Source organism: Eschrichtius robustus, chromosome 11 (assembly GCF_028021215.1).
Source record: "Eschrichtius robustus isolate mEscRob2 chromosome 11, mEscRob2.pri, whole genome shotgun sequence".
Classification (NCBI taxonomy): Eukaryota; Metazoa; Chordata; class Mammalia; order Artiodactyla; family Eschrichtiidae; genus Eschrichtius; species Eschrichtius robustus.
This window is the reverse complement of record NC_090834.1, coordinates 104,330,363-104,345,586: the sequence shown is the minus strand read 5'-3', so window position 1 is coordinate 104,345,586 and position 15,224 is coordinate 104,330,363. Positions and strand designations below refer to the sequence as shown.

Here is a 15,224-nt window from a genome sequence, read left to right as displayed (position 1 = left end):
TCTTTAGGTCCTGTGCTCACGTGGGGGCGTCTGCCTAGAGGGAGCCTTGTTCCAATTCTCACAAAGGCACTGGGGCACCAGCCTTTGGGACCAGCCGCCACCCCTCCCAGTGTCGGTGTCCGGGGACTCCATCCACTGCGGACCCTCCTCCATCCATCTCTGGAGAGAGATCTCTGCGACTCTTCCTGCCCGGCTGTCCTCCCCTCTCCTTTATTTACATGTGTATGAGTGTATGTATGTGTGTGTGTGTGTGTGTGTGTGTGCGTGTGTATGCATGTGTGTGCGTGTGTGTATGTATGTGTGTATGCATGTGTGTATGTATGTATGGTGCGTGTGTGTGTGTGTGGGTGTATATGTGTGCGTGTGTATGTATTTAACTTCTTGGCTGCGCCGCGCGGCATGTGGGATCCTAGTTCCCCAACCAGGGATCAAACCGCGCCTCCTGCGTTGGAAGATTGGCAGCGCGGAGACCTAACCACCAGACGGCCAGGGGAGTCTTCCTCTCCTCCCCTTTAAACCTAGAAGGGCTCCCGGCTTTCCTGCTTTGATCCCCTGCCCCATGCTGTAGACCTACCTCCCGCCCACCTCCGCCTCCCCCCACTCTGGCCCGCCTGCCCCTCCCTGGGACTTCCTCTCTTCCACACTTGACGGACCGCTTAGCACAGGTCCCCAGAGACCCCTACACGGGAGAGGAAACTGAGTCTCAAGAGTGAAGTGCCCTGTCCAGAGCGTGACGGTGAGTCCAACCAGGCCTCCCTGACTCCAGACCTGGCCCTGGCCCCTCCAGCCCTGCACCCGCTCCCACCCTCACCCCTCCTTTCCCAGCCCCCTCTGACCACGCGGACACTGCTCTTTATTTCATTAGGAAAGTAGCCGGGGAGCCCCCGGGGGAATGTGGAAATAGGGACAGTAGCCAGCTCCTGTCCTCTGGGGTCGGCAAACCTGTGCAGACAGAGATGAGGCCTGAGGGGCTCCGGTGGTCTGTGCACTCTCCCCACCCTGAGACGCCCCTGATCTCCCACCCCCCGCTCTGGGGCTGGGGTCCCCGGGCAGGGTTGGCCTGACCCAGGGCTTAGGATGTGGGGCTGGTCCACGATGGCCACCCCTGCACGGGGAGCAGCTGTGGGTGGAGGTCCCCCGGCCCCTTACCCATGCCTCAGGCTCAGAGGGGCGCCGTGAAGCCGCTGCCGTGGCTGCCGGGAGGCGTGGCTCGGTAGAAGGGGTCAGCCGAGACCAGGGTTCTGCAGGAAGGAGGGGATGCAGGTGAGGGAGGGGTAGGGGCAGCGAGCCCGGACCTTCTCTTTCCCCCCACCTCCGCACGGGGCCAGTGCTCAGCCGGGGCGGCCGAGCCACAGAGAGTCCTTGCCGGCCAGCTCTGGGCCATTATTGGTACAAACGGGATTTCCGAGGAATTGCATTGAGCAGAAAGGAGTCAGAGAGAGGCAGAGCCACAGTCATTCAGCTTTGTCCCCACACACCCCCCCCCCCACCCCACAGCTGGCAGGGAGCAGGTCGGAGCTGGCCAAATGCCTGGAAACACGAGCGTCCCGGGGGCTGGGGCAGCGGGGGGAGCAGCCGGGCAGAGGGAGGGGTCGCTGGGCAGAGGAGGGCAGCAGCCCCGTTGGGCAGGAGAGGCAATGAACAAACCAGAGAGAGAAAATGGGCCTCTCAGATGGACAGACAGACGAAGGAGGGAGGAGAGGCCGGGGAAAGACCTAGATGCAGCACAGGACAGCAGGAGGGGGGCGTGCTACCTGCCCACGTGGGGACGCAGGCGCCGCAGGCTCTCCGTGGGGTTGGGGGTGGCCTCCAGGCGGGTGACCGGCTGGTTGAGGGCATAGCCTCCGGGCTTCTGGGGCTGGACGCCACCTCGAGTCCAGCCTTCACGGTCTAGACCCTTGGGGATGTTCTCGAAGTATCTACGACACAGCAGAGTAGCTGGCGGTAAGCTGGGCTCTGTCCGCCTTGGCAGCCTCTCTGCTCTTCTCCAGCAGGAATCTTGGCTCCAGCGGAGCACAGACTGCCGCAGCTCCTCCAGCCTCCTTGCCCACGCCGTTCGCTCTGCCAGGAACTCCCGAAGGCCCTGTCCACTCACTCACCTCTTACCCTGGAAGCCTGCCCTCACTCTGCCCCTGAGCTGGGCGCCCCTCCTCTGTGCCGCCCCTGAGGCTGAGACAGCACTCTGGAGTGTAAAAGACTTTTAAGAGATGCCATGCCTCCCTCCCTGGCCTGTGAACGTCTCAGGGGGTGGGAGAGGATGGGGGTTGGGGACCGCGTTGCATCCATTTCTCTCTAGGCGGTTGACTTTTCCTTCCATTTTGCCAATTTTCACTGAGCACTGGGCCGGGTTCTGAAGGTGCCAAAATGAGCAAGATGTGGGCCCAGCCCCTGAGTTTACAAAGGGGGTGCAGAGAGAAAAATGAGAAAATCAGTGATTACAACCCCTGGGGCTCTGGGCCCATGAGGAAGGAGCGGTGTGCCTGACACCTGCTGAGCGCTCAGGAAACCAGACAGGCGGGTGGGGGAAGGAGAGATGGCTGGGCCTGAGGGTCTGCGGGAGCCTGGGGAGGGACAGGAACACAGTTGTCCCCCAACACCCAGAGTGAGGCTCCGCCCCTCCCCCTTGCCCTCCGCGGGAACTGGAGCAGCCACATGCATCACAGATCTGCTGTGAGGCTCAGGCACCACTTCTACCCTCTTGAGTCTCAGCGCCCCCATTCAAAAGAGGGAGCATTTAGCTCCAAGGATGGGGGGAAGCAGGGAGAGCACCCTGGGAGATGGAGGAGCTGGGGGGGAGCAGTGTGGACGCGGATGACACAGGCTGACACACAGATGACAGAGGCCAGGAGGGGAGGCTCTTGCCTAAGAATTACACCTCCATTATCCCACTCCTGTGATGCCCTCCCCACCCAGTCCTGGCCTGGGTAGCCTCCCCCATGACTCTAGGGCCACTTCCTCCTGGAAGCCTTCCCTGATGCCCAGGACACTCACTCCTTGCCCAGGGCTCACACAGCACAGAGCTTACCTTCTGAGAGTGCACGGAGCCCACCTGCCATGGACTGGTTGTAGTGTCTTAGCAAATGCCCTGTTGCTCCACATAGACCCCATTGTACTCCCTTATTCCTCCCCTGTCCACCCATGGCCTGCACTGCATCTCTGGGAAAGCTGCCCTTGGGTTACTGGAGCAAGGAGGTACCTGGGATTTAATATCGCCCCTGGGGACAGCCCTTAACCAAGGATCAATGGATGTGGGGTACAAATACCCCAGCTCTCTCGTTCCTTGGCTGGGATCATTCTGAATTGTGTGTTTTGCACTGTTTTCTAGAGTCTCCCCATGGGATACCTGGTTTAATAACACACTGTTGTTGGCTGCCATCCCTTCCCTACCCCATTACCCCCATCCGTGACACCCTTAATAAAGGGCTCACACCCAACTCCTTGGCTTGGGGTCTGCTTCTGGGGGAACCCACATTAATCAAGTGTTGGCCTTCTTCACTCATTATTGTGAGCTCATTACTTTTCCCAGTCTCAGTCTCCCTGTCTGTAAAATGGGTCAGCTTCACAGCCCCAGATGTGGGTAGGGAAGAGGGGCTTACCCTTGGTTGTAGGTGGTCAGGTAGCGATTATCCAGGTCAGGGTCATAGGGGCTCCGGACATAGCTGGGGTTGTTAAGGCTGAACCCTGTGGGCTCCTGCACCAGAGGGATAGGGAGGGGACTTCTCAGGTCAGGAGGGGGTGGGGATTTGGGGCGGGGGCTGGGTACCCCAGGCCTTACCTTTTTCCCCACGATCTCCCGGCCAAGCAGGGCAACATTTGTCTGTTGCATCTTCTGCGGGGGCTGGAATTGCCGGTGGTTCATGCTGCTGGGTCCTGGGCCAGAAGGGGGCACCTGCAAGGGACAGAATCACAAGGGTGGCCAGGTGGCCAGGGTGAGGCAGCAGGATGGAGGGAAGGCAGGCAGAGGCCCATGCAGCCTCAACCGCCCCAGCCCCAGGATGCGTCCCCCTCCAGCCCCACTGAAGTCACGGCACGCCCCTCACTTTCCAGCCCCTGGGCCTTCCCCCCTCCACCCAGGGGTCCTTCTCCCCTCCACCCAGGGGTCCTTCCTCTGCATCTCCAAATATCCTGATTCTTCCCATATTGCACTGCCCGGATCGAATGGCACCAGGTCCAAGAAACCTCCCCGTCTCCTCCTCTCTGAGTGCCCCCTTCTCTGAGGGAGCCCCCCGAGGCCACTCACTCTGGGGTTCAGAGTCCTCTCATTCACTCGGCTGAAGCCGGTCTCCCGCTCGGAGCCTCTGGCCAGCAGCGGCAGGAACTCATCCCCCTAAGGCAGCAAAGCAGCCCCTGGCACGGCTTCTGGCACCATCCCAACTGCCCCACGGGAGGACCTCAGGCTGTGGCACAGACATTCCCCTCCAACCCTGGCTCAGCTTACGTGAGGATGGGTCATGGGGAGAAAGTCTGACTTGGTGACACTCCGGCTGGGGAGGAGGACCTGGAAAGAGGCCACAGAGGAGCATCAGGCTGCTCAGCTGCTCCTTTGTCCTGAGCACAGAGAAGGGCTCAGCACAAATGGGTATAATTGGACTTACAAAGGAAAGGGGAGAGTTTGGGAAGAAGGGAGGGGAGGGCATGATGCTGAATGGGAACCAGCAGGCCAGCGTTCTTGTCTGAACTCTCAGTGACCTTGACTATGCTGCTTTTCCTCTTTGGGCCTCAGTCTTCTCATCCAGAAAATGGGGGAGTTGGACCAAAGTGGTGGTTTTCGCCCAACCTCTTTCATCTTGTGTTTGGGCAAAGGCTTCTGCAGCTCATATATATATATATTTAAAGCTAGAAACCCCCAGACTGGAGAGCTTCAATCACCTTGAAATTCTAGTGGGGCCCAGCCTGACTTACCGGCTCCCCAGGGAGGGCCTGGGAGGGCGGCTGGAAGATCACGGGGTTCTTGTTGGAATCTTTGGTTAAGCCAGTCTCCTCCTTGGCCCCAATTGATTTCTTCTGCAAGAGATCTGCAAAAGACAGCCCCTCTGTGCTGGCCTGGGACCAGCAGGCCCCATCAACGTGGCCACCAGTGGCTCAGTGTCTCAGTAGGTCAGGGGGGAGCTGGTTCCAAGGATCTGGAGGCCTGAGCCACCAGGATCATGGGCAACAGGGGGACTCCAGAGTCCAGGGCAGAGAGCAAGAGAGGAGAGCAAAAGGAAGGGCAAGCCTCAAACAGCCCTCCTAAGCAAAAGAGTTGTCCTTTGGAGATCAGCAGACCTAAAGCACAGAGGTCAGCCCAGGGAAGATGGTTTCCCCAAGCTGCCGATATGTCCTTCTGTCTTCCGCTGGTGCCTTCTTAGCCTTGTGCCAGCTCTGGGGTTCCCGGGGGTCTCTCCCAAGGGTCGGGGATAGGGAGGTGTAGTGGGAGGCCTGAGCTTAGACTCACGCCTGCCTACCTGGCTGGTTTGAAGGCTCCTTGAGATACTTGGAATTATACTCGGAAGTCATGAAGCGGGGGCCCTGGAACACAAAGAGTGGAGCAACGGGGGACACAAGGTAGACCAGGGCCCGAAGGCAGTGGGGGCAGTGCTGGCTCCCCGGTTCTCTGTGCTTTGAGTAGACCTGCATGCTGCCACACAAATCTCTCTCTGATCAGGCATCACGGCGCCAGAAATTCCACCAGGAGAGCACAGTTCCTCCGTGACAATGAAAACTAAGTCATATCCCACGCTGGACTCCAGTAATGAACAACGGGACCCAGAGCCCCTGCGACCCAGAGCGGGAGGGGCCCAAAGAGAGGAGAGAGGCTGATGGAAGGAAATGGGTGCTCACAGTACACTGGGCCCCTGGATGGGATCAGGAGACAAGGGAGCTCAGGTATTAAATCCTACGATACATGTAAGGAAGCCTGTGAAGACCTCTTTGCTGCTGCCTTGGAAATACCAAATATCAAATCTTCGGCTCGCCCCAGTCTTTTTGAGCGTGTGTGCCCTGAGCCCACGTTTAGCCGGCTGCCTGGGTGAGTCAGCACAGAACCTGTCTCGAGGAAGCGGGAGGAGGTGGGTCTGGCCCCTCTGCCCGGCCCAAGGCCCTCATCGGGGCCACCCACTCACGTGTCGGGCATTCTCCCACTCCAGCGAGCCCTTGTTCTGCTGTTGGTGGAGCAAGGGCACTTCCTTGGGCTCCAGCCCCTTGATGGCCTGGGGCCCATAGTCCTGGGTGTCAAAATGGACCTTCCTGACCTGGGAGGAGGGAGCAGCCAATTACCCTCCAGGTGAGGGGATGGCAATCACTTCCTGACTCTGATTCTGCCCTTGACCCCTACAGCGTATCTGCACAGCAGCCTGAGGGGCTCCTTTACGACGAAGCTGGGCCATATCCCTCCTCTGCTCAAAGCCCTGCAGTATTCCCATTGCACTCCAGGTAGGAGCCCACGTCCTGACAGTGGCCCACAAGGACCTAAGCTCCTCACTCCGCTCCAGCCACCTGCCTCCTTGCTGTCCCTCCTCCCATCAGGTGCTCCCACCTCAGGGCCTTTGCACTTGCTGTCTGCATTGCCTGGACTGCTCTTCCCTTACTTTGCTGCATCCGGAGGAATACTGACGTCCCTCAAGTTTTTGTCTAATGTCTCCATAGTAAGCTCTTTTCTGACCCTCCTGACTTGCAGGTCCAATTCCTTCACTTCTGCTTCACTCCTTGCCTCTTCCCTGTTATATTTTTTTCCCAGCACTTATCACCTTCAAAAATCGAAGAGGTGTTTAGAACATATTGGCTGCCTGAATGAATGAATGACAGCATCCATTCTGGTGGTGGTGATGATGATAAGGATGATGGTCGTACAATGATAGAAATGAAGAAGATGGGGATGATAGTGACAAAAGTGAAAGTGACAACAGCAGTGGGGATGGTGATGCGGGCATGGAGATGTGGATGGGATGGTGGAGATCATGGGGAAGGGGATGGGGTTGGGGTGGGGAGGGAACAGGACTGGAGGTGGGGATGGTAGAGATGATGATGGTGACAGGAATGGGGATGGAAATGGAGGGGGAGGTGATGGGGGTGAGGTCAAAGGTGATAAAGGTGAGGGGACCCCAGCCCACACTGTGGCTCCTCCATGCCCAGTCGTCTCAGCCTTGACCAACTCTTGGCAGTGCAGCCCCACCCTCTGGAGGGATCCTCACCCTGTCCACCCTCTAGCCCTTCCTCCACCCCAGGCTAGGGTCCCCCTCTGTCCTGGTCCTGGCCCAGCACTGACCTCCCTGGTGGGGGTGACTGCCCTGGCCTTCTCCCGAGAGGAGCCAGGGTGGGTCTGGTGCATGTTCCAGGGCAGTGGGTATTTGCCATCAGGCACCTCCAGGGGACGGTAACTCTGACTGGTCACGGTCTGGAAATTGTTGCAGACTTGTGCCCTGAGGGTGGGGCAGGAGCAGGAGCTGTTACCACCAGGGCCACCTCTCCTTGTCCCCTGGAGGCTTCCACCTCCCTCAGACCTCCCACAGCAGCCTCGGGAGTCTGCTTGCCTTTGGGCCCCAGGCTGAGGACCAGGCCCTGAGTCCCCCAGGACGCCGGACCCCATGCGCGGAGCCTGGAGTTGGTCTGATGAGGTCCGATGGCCCTGAGGGCTGAGGCCCGGGAGGGCAGGGGGTGAGGAGGGGTTGGACCGACTGTACCCCATAGCCGGGTTGTCCAGGGCATCGAGATTGGGTTGGTATGAGACCACGGGCCGGTAATTTGATTTGTAGCCTGTGCCTTGGTGACTGCCCATGCGGGGCTTGAAATCCTCCCGACCTGCCAGAGGAGAAGCAGGCAGACAGGACTCAGGGTCCGCAGAGCGGCAGAGCAGTGACCAGGGCTTCCCAGGCAGGACCAGCATCTCCCCGCACCAGGGGTCTAGGAGGGCGTCCCCACTCCTGCCCCGTGCCCTGGGCGTGGCTCCTACACAAAGGTGCCCTCACCGTAGGCTGTGCAGTAGCTGGTGGCGTAGAATTTCAGGGGGTCTGTGCAGCCCCCCGAACTCATCTTCACATAAGGGGAGACAACCCCCAGGGGGAGTTTCCCCATCATGATGCTGTGGGGCAGGACCCCCGGGGGGCCTAGGATAGAAGCACAAGGAGCCCCATAGGTCTGGCAGCCCAAGGGTCCCAAGCCTGCCCCAGGCCCAGGCTGCGGAGACCACAGAGGAGGTGATGGAAGCCCACACAGCGGCCCTTCCCCCAGGTCTGTGCCTTTCCACCGACACCCACACCCTAAACTGAAGAAAGGACTAGTAATCATCAACACTTGTGTACCCTGTGTCTCATCTCACCTTCCTCACACCTTATCACCAACGCCCCTCCCCCATTTTACAGCTGGGAAACTGAGGTTCCAAGCGGTGAAGGATTAGCTCATAATAGGTAGTAGAACCGGGATTCAGACCCAGGGTATCTGACTCCTCAGCTCCTGATCTTTACCCCTCTTCTGGGAACTGAATAGCCAGACAATCGCCCACCCTGAGAACTCTTGGCCACCCCAGCTGGGAAGTTCACTCCCAGCCCCAGGCTCCTTGTCTCTCCCTAGGGTCCCTCGGCCTTGCCCGCCTCCCACTAGAAGTTGGCTCAGCTCTCTTGGGGCCCAACCACCCAGCTGGCCCCACCCTTACCTGCCCTCCGCAGGGGCTCTGAGGTAGGGCAAGAGGCTGCAGGAGGCAGGATCCGCTCCAGAGAAGCCTGAGCCCTCGGGGAAGTGGCCAGGCCAGAAGAAACAGTGCATTGCCTAGCAACAGGTGCCTAGCAACAGTGTCCCCATGCCTTGGAAGCCCTTCTGAAGCCAGGGCCCACTGAGGGGCTGACCTGGCCAGGAGGGGAGGCCAGGAGCTGCCCAGGCAAGGTACTGCCTCCATGGCTCCGGCCCCTATCGTGGTGTCCCTCACCAGAGCCAGGCAGAATTGCTGTCTGAGTGACATGAAATAAAAGATAATCCTGAACAATCACTCCAATTTATTGAGTACCCACTTCTCACCAGACACTTTACATCTTTTATCTCCAGTCTTCTGAATAGCTCTTCCAGGTAGCTATTATTATCCCTCTTTTCACACAGGGAAAAGGAGGGTTAGACAAGCCAAGTGACTTGGCTGGCCGGAGATCTCACAATCAGAAAATAGTAAAGTTGAGATTCAAATGTGGGTGGGTCCAGATCCCACTCTTAAGCCTCTGGGTAAATTAATGTTGACTATGTTCTGCTAGAGCCAAATCTGTGCCAAGCTCTTTTACACACATTACCTCGCATAATCCCCCAAACCACCCCGTCAACTGGCTACTATTATTCTAGGTCCAATAAACCACAGCAGCGAAGAGTGTGATTCAAACCTGATCTGTCGCCTTTGATGAGATATTTATCTTCTTAACGTCCCCATTTCCTCATCTTCATCGAGGGTTGTCACTGGACCTGTCGCCTAGGGCTGTTGGAAGATTTGACGAAAAAGTGGATTCAGCACCTGGCAGGTAGTTGATGCTCAGTTTTTTAAATCTCTTCTTAGCTTTATTTTGCAATGGGAAAGGTGGGGCCCAGGCCTCACAGTTGGTGGTGGAAGAGTCTGGATTAAAACGGCGTGAGCCAGATCCACAGGTCATGCCCCTTCTGTGAGGGCCCATTTGCCTCACGTCGGCTCTAAGGCTTGTGAATGTCTAACAGTTGGATCTCTGGGGACTGAGAGGTTGTGGGGGGGGTGGTGGGGGGATGGGGGGGAGTGTCCTGATTTGTAGCATTTGTCGATTTCTATGGCGTAAACACTCCCATCATGGCTGCTTTCAAACTACCAACGCTATGTTACTGAAAAGGGAATTGGGTAGACAAGGTCAGCAGCCCACCACAATTATAGTACTTCCACCATAGGGATACAGTAGATGGAAGTAAGCCCAAGAGCATAAATGACAGGAAAATATGGGAATGTAATGAGGAGGTGATGACTTCGAAGTATTTATTAGCTTCTTTTTAAATATAATTTAGTAATATGTAAGTTTATATCATTGACATTTTAACAATGGCTGCGTTCAACAATCAGCTGGCAGATTTCCTGGAAGTTTCACCGTCAGCTCTCAGGAGCTGTATGAGCTGGCTCCAGTGCTCCAGTGCGCCCCTGCTCTTAGGGGAGAATGAGGTGTGAATGAAGGGGAGGCCGAGGGAAAGGGGGCTGCCCTCGCCCAGGAGACGCCCTTGCCACACTCACCTGGAGGTGACCGGCCTGCTGGTGTGGGAGCTTGTGTCTGCACCTGAACCCCACAGAGAGGCCCTGGACTCAGAGGTGACCAGGACCCAGCAGAGGCGTGGCAGGCACCCACCCTCGAGGAATGAATCTGTTCGGGGGCCAGAAGCTGCAGGGACAGAATTGAAGAGACACAGCCCGGCCCTCCAGCCAGGAGCTCCAAGCGTAATGACGGAGGCTCCCATGAGCTCCACTCAAGAAACACAAGATAGGGAAGAATAGGTGGGACTCACCCAGGGCGGAGGGAGAGAGAGGCTCTCCTTAAAGTGTCTGCATCGCAGGGAAGGGTTACAAGTAAGGACTCAGACTCTGAAGCCAGATGGCACGGCCCTGGCTCTGACACTTAATAACTAAAAGACTTGGTGCATGTTACATGCGCCTCGGTTTCCCCCTTCTGGAAAATGGGGGTGATAATGGTACCTACCTGTGGGGCTGTAGCTGGCACACTGAGCTGGCACACTGAGGTGGTAAGTGCCATCTAAGAATTAGGGAAAGGTCTTGGCAAAGGATAGAGCTCAAGGGTTAACAACAGGAATTCCACATGGCCCTGCCCTCAGGGAGCCCACCGTCTCCAGGGGTCTCAGTCACTGCCAATGTGATGTAGCCAGCGAGAGCTCAATTCAGGACCCTGAGAGGACTGAGGTAGAACTCGCTTCTGCCACGCGCTGGCTGTGCAACTCCCGGCTTCGGGGATTCACCTCCAGTCCCGATGTTGCAGGGTTGCTGGTGGATTTGAAATACACTTTGCACCGTGTCCAGCAGGCAGTAGGCCTGCACCAGGCGAAGATGAGGGAGGGCACTCCACGTGGAAGGGCCGGCGAGAACAAAGGTGAGACTACTTGGTCCCTCGCGGCTGGAGCACTGGGTGAAGGGGAGGGGCTAGCTCAGCTCGGGGAGGCAGCTTCGAGGGAGGCTGTGGCCAGGCTTTCCGTTTCGCAGTTGATGAGGGGCAAACGGGGTTGTGAAAGGCTTGAAACTGTCCCATAACGCTGTGACGGGAGCTCTTGAGTTGCTGGGGACCCCTGGGTCGGAGCCCACGAAAGACGGGGAGGAATTCTGGGAGGCGGAGGTGATCTTCCTGGTGGCCTGTGGGGTTTTTTGCTGCGTGGCGACACCCAGCGGCCATAACTCAGAACTGCAGGTGATAGACGTGCTGCCCTCATAAAGCTGGGGGGCTTCTGGAGGGGTGCGAGGAGAAGGCGGAGCTACTAGATCGCCCGGCCACCAGGTTCTCCAGAACAGAGGGGCCCGGCCTGGGCAAGGAGGGTTCGGGAGACCAAGGGCCTGGAGCTCACAAGCAGCAGGAGCCTAGGGGCTGCTCACCTGGTGCTGGTCCCAGCGCTAACCCCATCGCTGTGTGACTTTTGGACCTCTCACCTCTGGGCCTCAGTTTTTCTAACTCCCCAGTCCCCCCTCCCCCCAGCCCTTGGCAACCCACAGGTGACTTTCCATCTCTATGAATTTGACTGCTCTAGGCACCTCATGTAAGAGGAATCGTACAATATTTGTCCTTTTGTGTCTGGTTTATTTCACTTAGCATAAAGTCCTTAAGGTTCATCCATACTGTAGCGGGTGTCAGAATTTCCTTCTTTTTTAAAGCTGAATAATATTCCATTATATGTATATACCACACGTTGTTTATCCACTCATCTGTAGATGGACACTTGAGTTGTGTCTCTCTTTTGGTTATTGTGAATAATACTGCTATAACATGGGTGTATAAGTATCTTGTTGAGTCCCTGCTTTCAATTTTTGACGGGTGCACACCCAGAAGCAGAATTGCTAGAACTTACTACACTCATACTTCTGAAGTCCGTGTGCCGGAGGCTGGGGAAGGCACAAAGGGTAATGTTTCCTGGCTTCAGGTGGGCCCCGAGGCAAGGGGGTTGCTAGGGGAGGAGAATGGAATCAGGTGTTGCCCCCAGGAAAGGCCTGGTCTGAGTCCATTTAGGTGAAAGAGGAAGAGGCAGGGATGCCAATGTCTTGGGTGAGCCGAGGTCACATCTCTACTCCTTTCTGAGCCACTTCTGGAACTTGAGTTTGAGGTCTGCCTCTGGCACAAATAGTGCTGTGTGACTTTCCTTAATTAACCACACTCTCTGGTCCTGCTGCCTGTGAAAGAGGGAACTAGGCCAGACCTGGAGGTTTGGCTTGTTTGTTTTTAGTTTGAGATGTGTTGTTTATTTGGCCTCAAGGTCTTGGAACTCTTTCTTCAAACAGATATTAAAATGATGACTGGCTCTGTGTCTCCCTCACCCCCCTCATCTGTGAGACAGCAGGACCCCAGCCCACCCTCTTTCCAGGTCCCTCCCCTTGTTACAGGAGAGTGTGGAGGGGAGTCTGCCGCACCCTAGCCCACACTCAGCCTCACCCTCTGGGGCCGGCTGGACCAGCACTGGCTGTATCTCCCAGCCCAGACCCTGAGGTGTGTCTATGGAGGGCACAGCGTTTGAGGAACAGAGCTCATCAAACCCTTCATTCTGCCCACAGGAACACTGTTTCTGAACCCAGATTCTTCTAAGCCCACCTGACAATCCTCATCCAGGCCAGGTGCCCCCACTCTGTGATCCAGGATGGAGCAACTTGAAACTGGCACATGGCATCAAGGGGGTCATGACAGGAAGGGCTGGATGGGGCAGCGCCAAGCCCATGGGCCCCTCTTGTCCATGGCATGGGGGTATCAGGGTGGCCTGGATTCGCACAGCCACCTCTTGGTTCAGCCCTGAGTGGTGGCGCTGCCCCGCTGAAGGGCTCAGCGGTTCTGAGGCTGAGGTAACTGATTTGGGAGAAGTGGATCCGGAGGCTCCTGGGTCTGAACGGCGTGGTGTTAGGATAGGAGCCCTGGCTTTGGGGCCTCACCGACCTGCGTTTAGATCCTGGCTCCACCTAGGACAATGTCCCGGGCCTCGCTTTCCTCCCTGTGACAGCAGGGTGCTGCCTGCTCCCTGGGCTGTTGTGAGAATGAAATGAGAACTGTAAGAAAGGGACTCAGTGTGACACCTGCACCGTGGGACCGGTGAGTGATGGGGGCTGTGATTATTAGGGGTGTAAACATTGGGTCCAGGGAGCAGGCCAGCAGCCAGGCCAGGATGACTTCAGTTTTCACTATCGATTTTGCCCATTTCCAGCATCTCTGCACTGTGACTCGGGCCTCTAGGACGGCTGCTGCCTTAATGAGGCAGGAGAGGTGCCCGGGACTGGGGTCCTAAAACTCCCACCTTTAAAACGTGCCCTGGAGGCTCTGCTCACTGATCTGTTGCCACCAGCAACTGAAATAGCCCAAGTCTAACAGCCTAAGTCCAATTCCTCTCCGTCTCTGTCTTTCCTAAAAGGAAATGATTCCCTTGCTGGTTTGAGCGCTCTCTCCCCCCACCTCCCACCAAGCTAGCATAACTTCCTGTAGTTCATTTCCACTCCCGTCTGTAGATGTTTCCTGGAAGAACGCTGCCGAGCATATTTGATGGCTGTTCTGTTTCTGCCTGTTCTGTTCTTTTACTGTCTCCTCTGGGTGAACTGGTTGATCTCGCACAAGGTTTAAAAATTCATGACTCCTGGGGAAGATGGAACGAGATGGAGCAGAAAATAAGAACACAGTCTCAGTTTTCCAATGGGATAGAGATAGTCTCGTCAGTGAACAGCGAGAAAGTGAGGACAGGGGTCAAGAGGGTGGCTTCTGGATGCACAGAGATCTGGGTTTGACTCTCCAGCCCCGTTTTTCTGGGATCTGTGCTCTGGGACTCAACTCCTCTAAGCCTGTTTCCTTACCTATATGATGAGGTCACGGTAGAACTCACACAGGCTGAGGACTCCGGAAAGATAATATTTAAGTGCTTAGCACATAGCCTGGCATAGAGAAGGCACTCAATAAGTGCTTATGATTATTTTACATTTCCCAGCCTCCCTTGCAGTTAGATAAGGACCATGTGGCCAGTTCTGGCCAATGTGCTGCATGAGGAATTGAGGAATGCCACTCTCAGTCTGAGGCAGTTATCAGTGGCTGTGAGTTTTCTACTCTCTGTGGGTGGAGACAGGAATGTCAGGATGGAAGAACCAAAAGATGGAAGCAGCCTGGATCACTGAGTCACCTCCTGGAGGTCAGCTGCCCCAGAGAGCGGGCTTTCCCTCAGCAGACGGGGATGTGATAGAGAGAGAAACCTTGCAGCTTCAAGCCCCGGAGGTCTGGGATTTTGTTTGCTACTGCAGCATAAGCAAAGAACTGAAGATTTGAGGACTTCTTGGGAAAGAAGTTTAGATGTGATTCTGTGTATCAGTCAGGGTTCTCCAGGGAAACAGAGCCAATAGGATGTACAAGTGTTCCTAAGTGTGTGTATATAGTGGAATATTATTCAGCCATATTATTCCTGCCATTTGCAAGAACATGGGTGGACATTGAGGGCATGATGCTAAGCGAAATAAGGCAGACAGAGAAAGGCAAATACCGTATGATCTCACTTATATGCAATCTAAGAAAAACAAACTCGAGAATTCCCCGGCGGTCCAGTGGTTAAGACTCCAAGTTTTCACTGCCAAGGGCCCGGGTTCAATCCCTGGTCAGGGAACTAGGATCCCACATGCCACACAGCGCAGCCAAAAAAAAAAAAGAAAGAAAGAAAAGAAAAGAAAAACAAACTCATAGAAAGAGAGAGTAAATTGGTGGTTGCCAGAGGCAGAGGCAGGGGGTGGGGAGGAAGTGAGTGAAGATGGTCCAAGGGTACAAACTTCCAGTTATAAGATGAGTAACAGGGCTCCCCTGGTGGCACAGTGGTTGAGAATCCGCCTGCCAATGCAGGGGACACAGGTTTGAGCCCTGGTCCAGGAAGATCCCACATGCCGCGAAGCAACTAAGCCCGTGCGCCACAACTACTGAGCCTGCGCTCTAGAGCCCGCGAGCCACAGCTACTGAGCCCGAGTGCCACAACTACTGAAGCCCGTGTGCCTAGAGCCCGTGCTCTGCAACAAGAGAAGCCACTGCAATGAGAAGCACGTGCATCGCAAC

The 15,224-nt window shown here is 56.3% G+C and overlaps 1 protein-coding gene across 1 annotated transcript; it reads right to left on the bottom strand.

Moving 5' to 3' along the window:
* Window positions 1-1,162: 1,162 nt before the first annotated feature.
* Window positions 1,163-8,052, bottom strand: SAXO4 (stabilizer of axonemal microtubules 4). Its single transcript, XM_068556152.1, has 12 exons — window positions 7,944-8,052; window positions 7,659-7,776; window positions 7,244-7,397; window positions 6,102-6,230; window positions 5,445-5,508; window positions 4,903-5,015; window positions 4,439-4,498; window positions 4,241-4,327; window positions 3,776-3,889; window positions 3,597-3,691; window positions 1,755-1,919; window positions 1,163-1,241 (listed from the first exon to the last, which is right to left on the bottom strand). The coding sequence occupies exons 1-12, from the start codon at window positions 8,050-8,052 to the stop codon at window positions 1,163-1,165; spliced, it is 1,287 nt and encodes a 428-aa protein (XP_068412253.1).
* Window positions 8,053-15,224: the final 7,172 nt, after the last annotated feature.

Bases quoted from the DNA above. Each gene is read 5' to 3' on its own strand.
- SAXO4 (XM_068556152.1), bottom strand. From the start codon at position 8,052: ATGATGGGGAAACTCCCCCTGGGGGTTGTCTCCCCTTATGTGAAGATG. The intron at 7,777-7,943 runs GTGAGGGCACCT...CTCCTCTGGCAG, and splicing joins CAGCTACTGCACAGCCTACG to GTCGGGAGGATTTCAAGCCC. The intron at 3,890-4,240 runs GTGAGTGGCCTC...TGTCCCTTGCAG, and splicing joins AGAGGACTCTGAACCCCAGA to GTGCCCCCTTCTGGCCCAGG.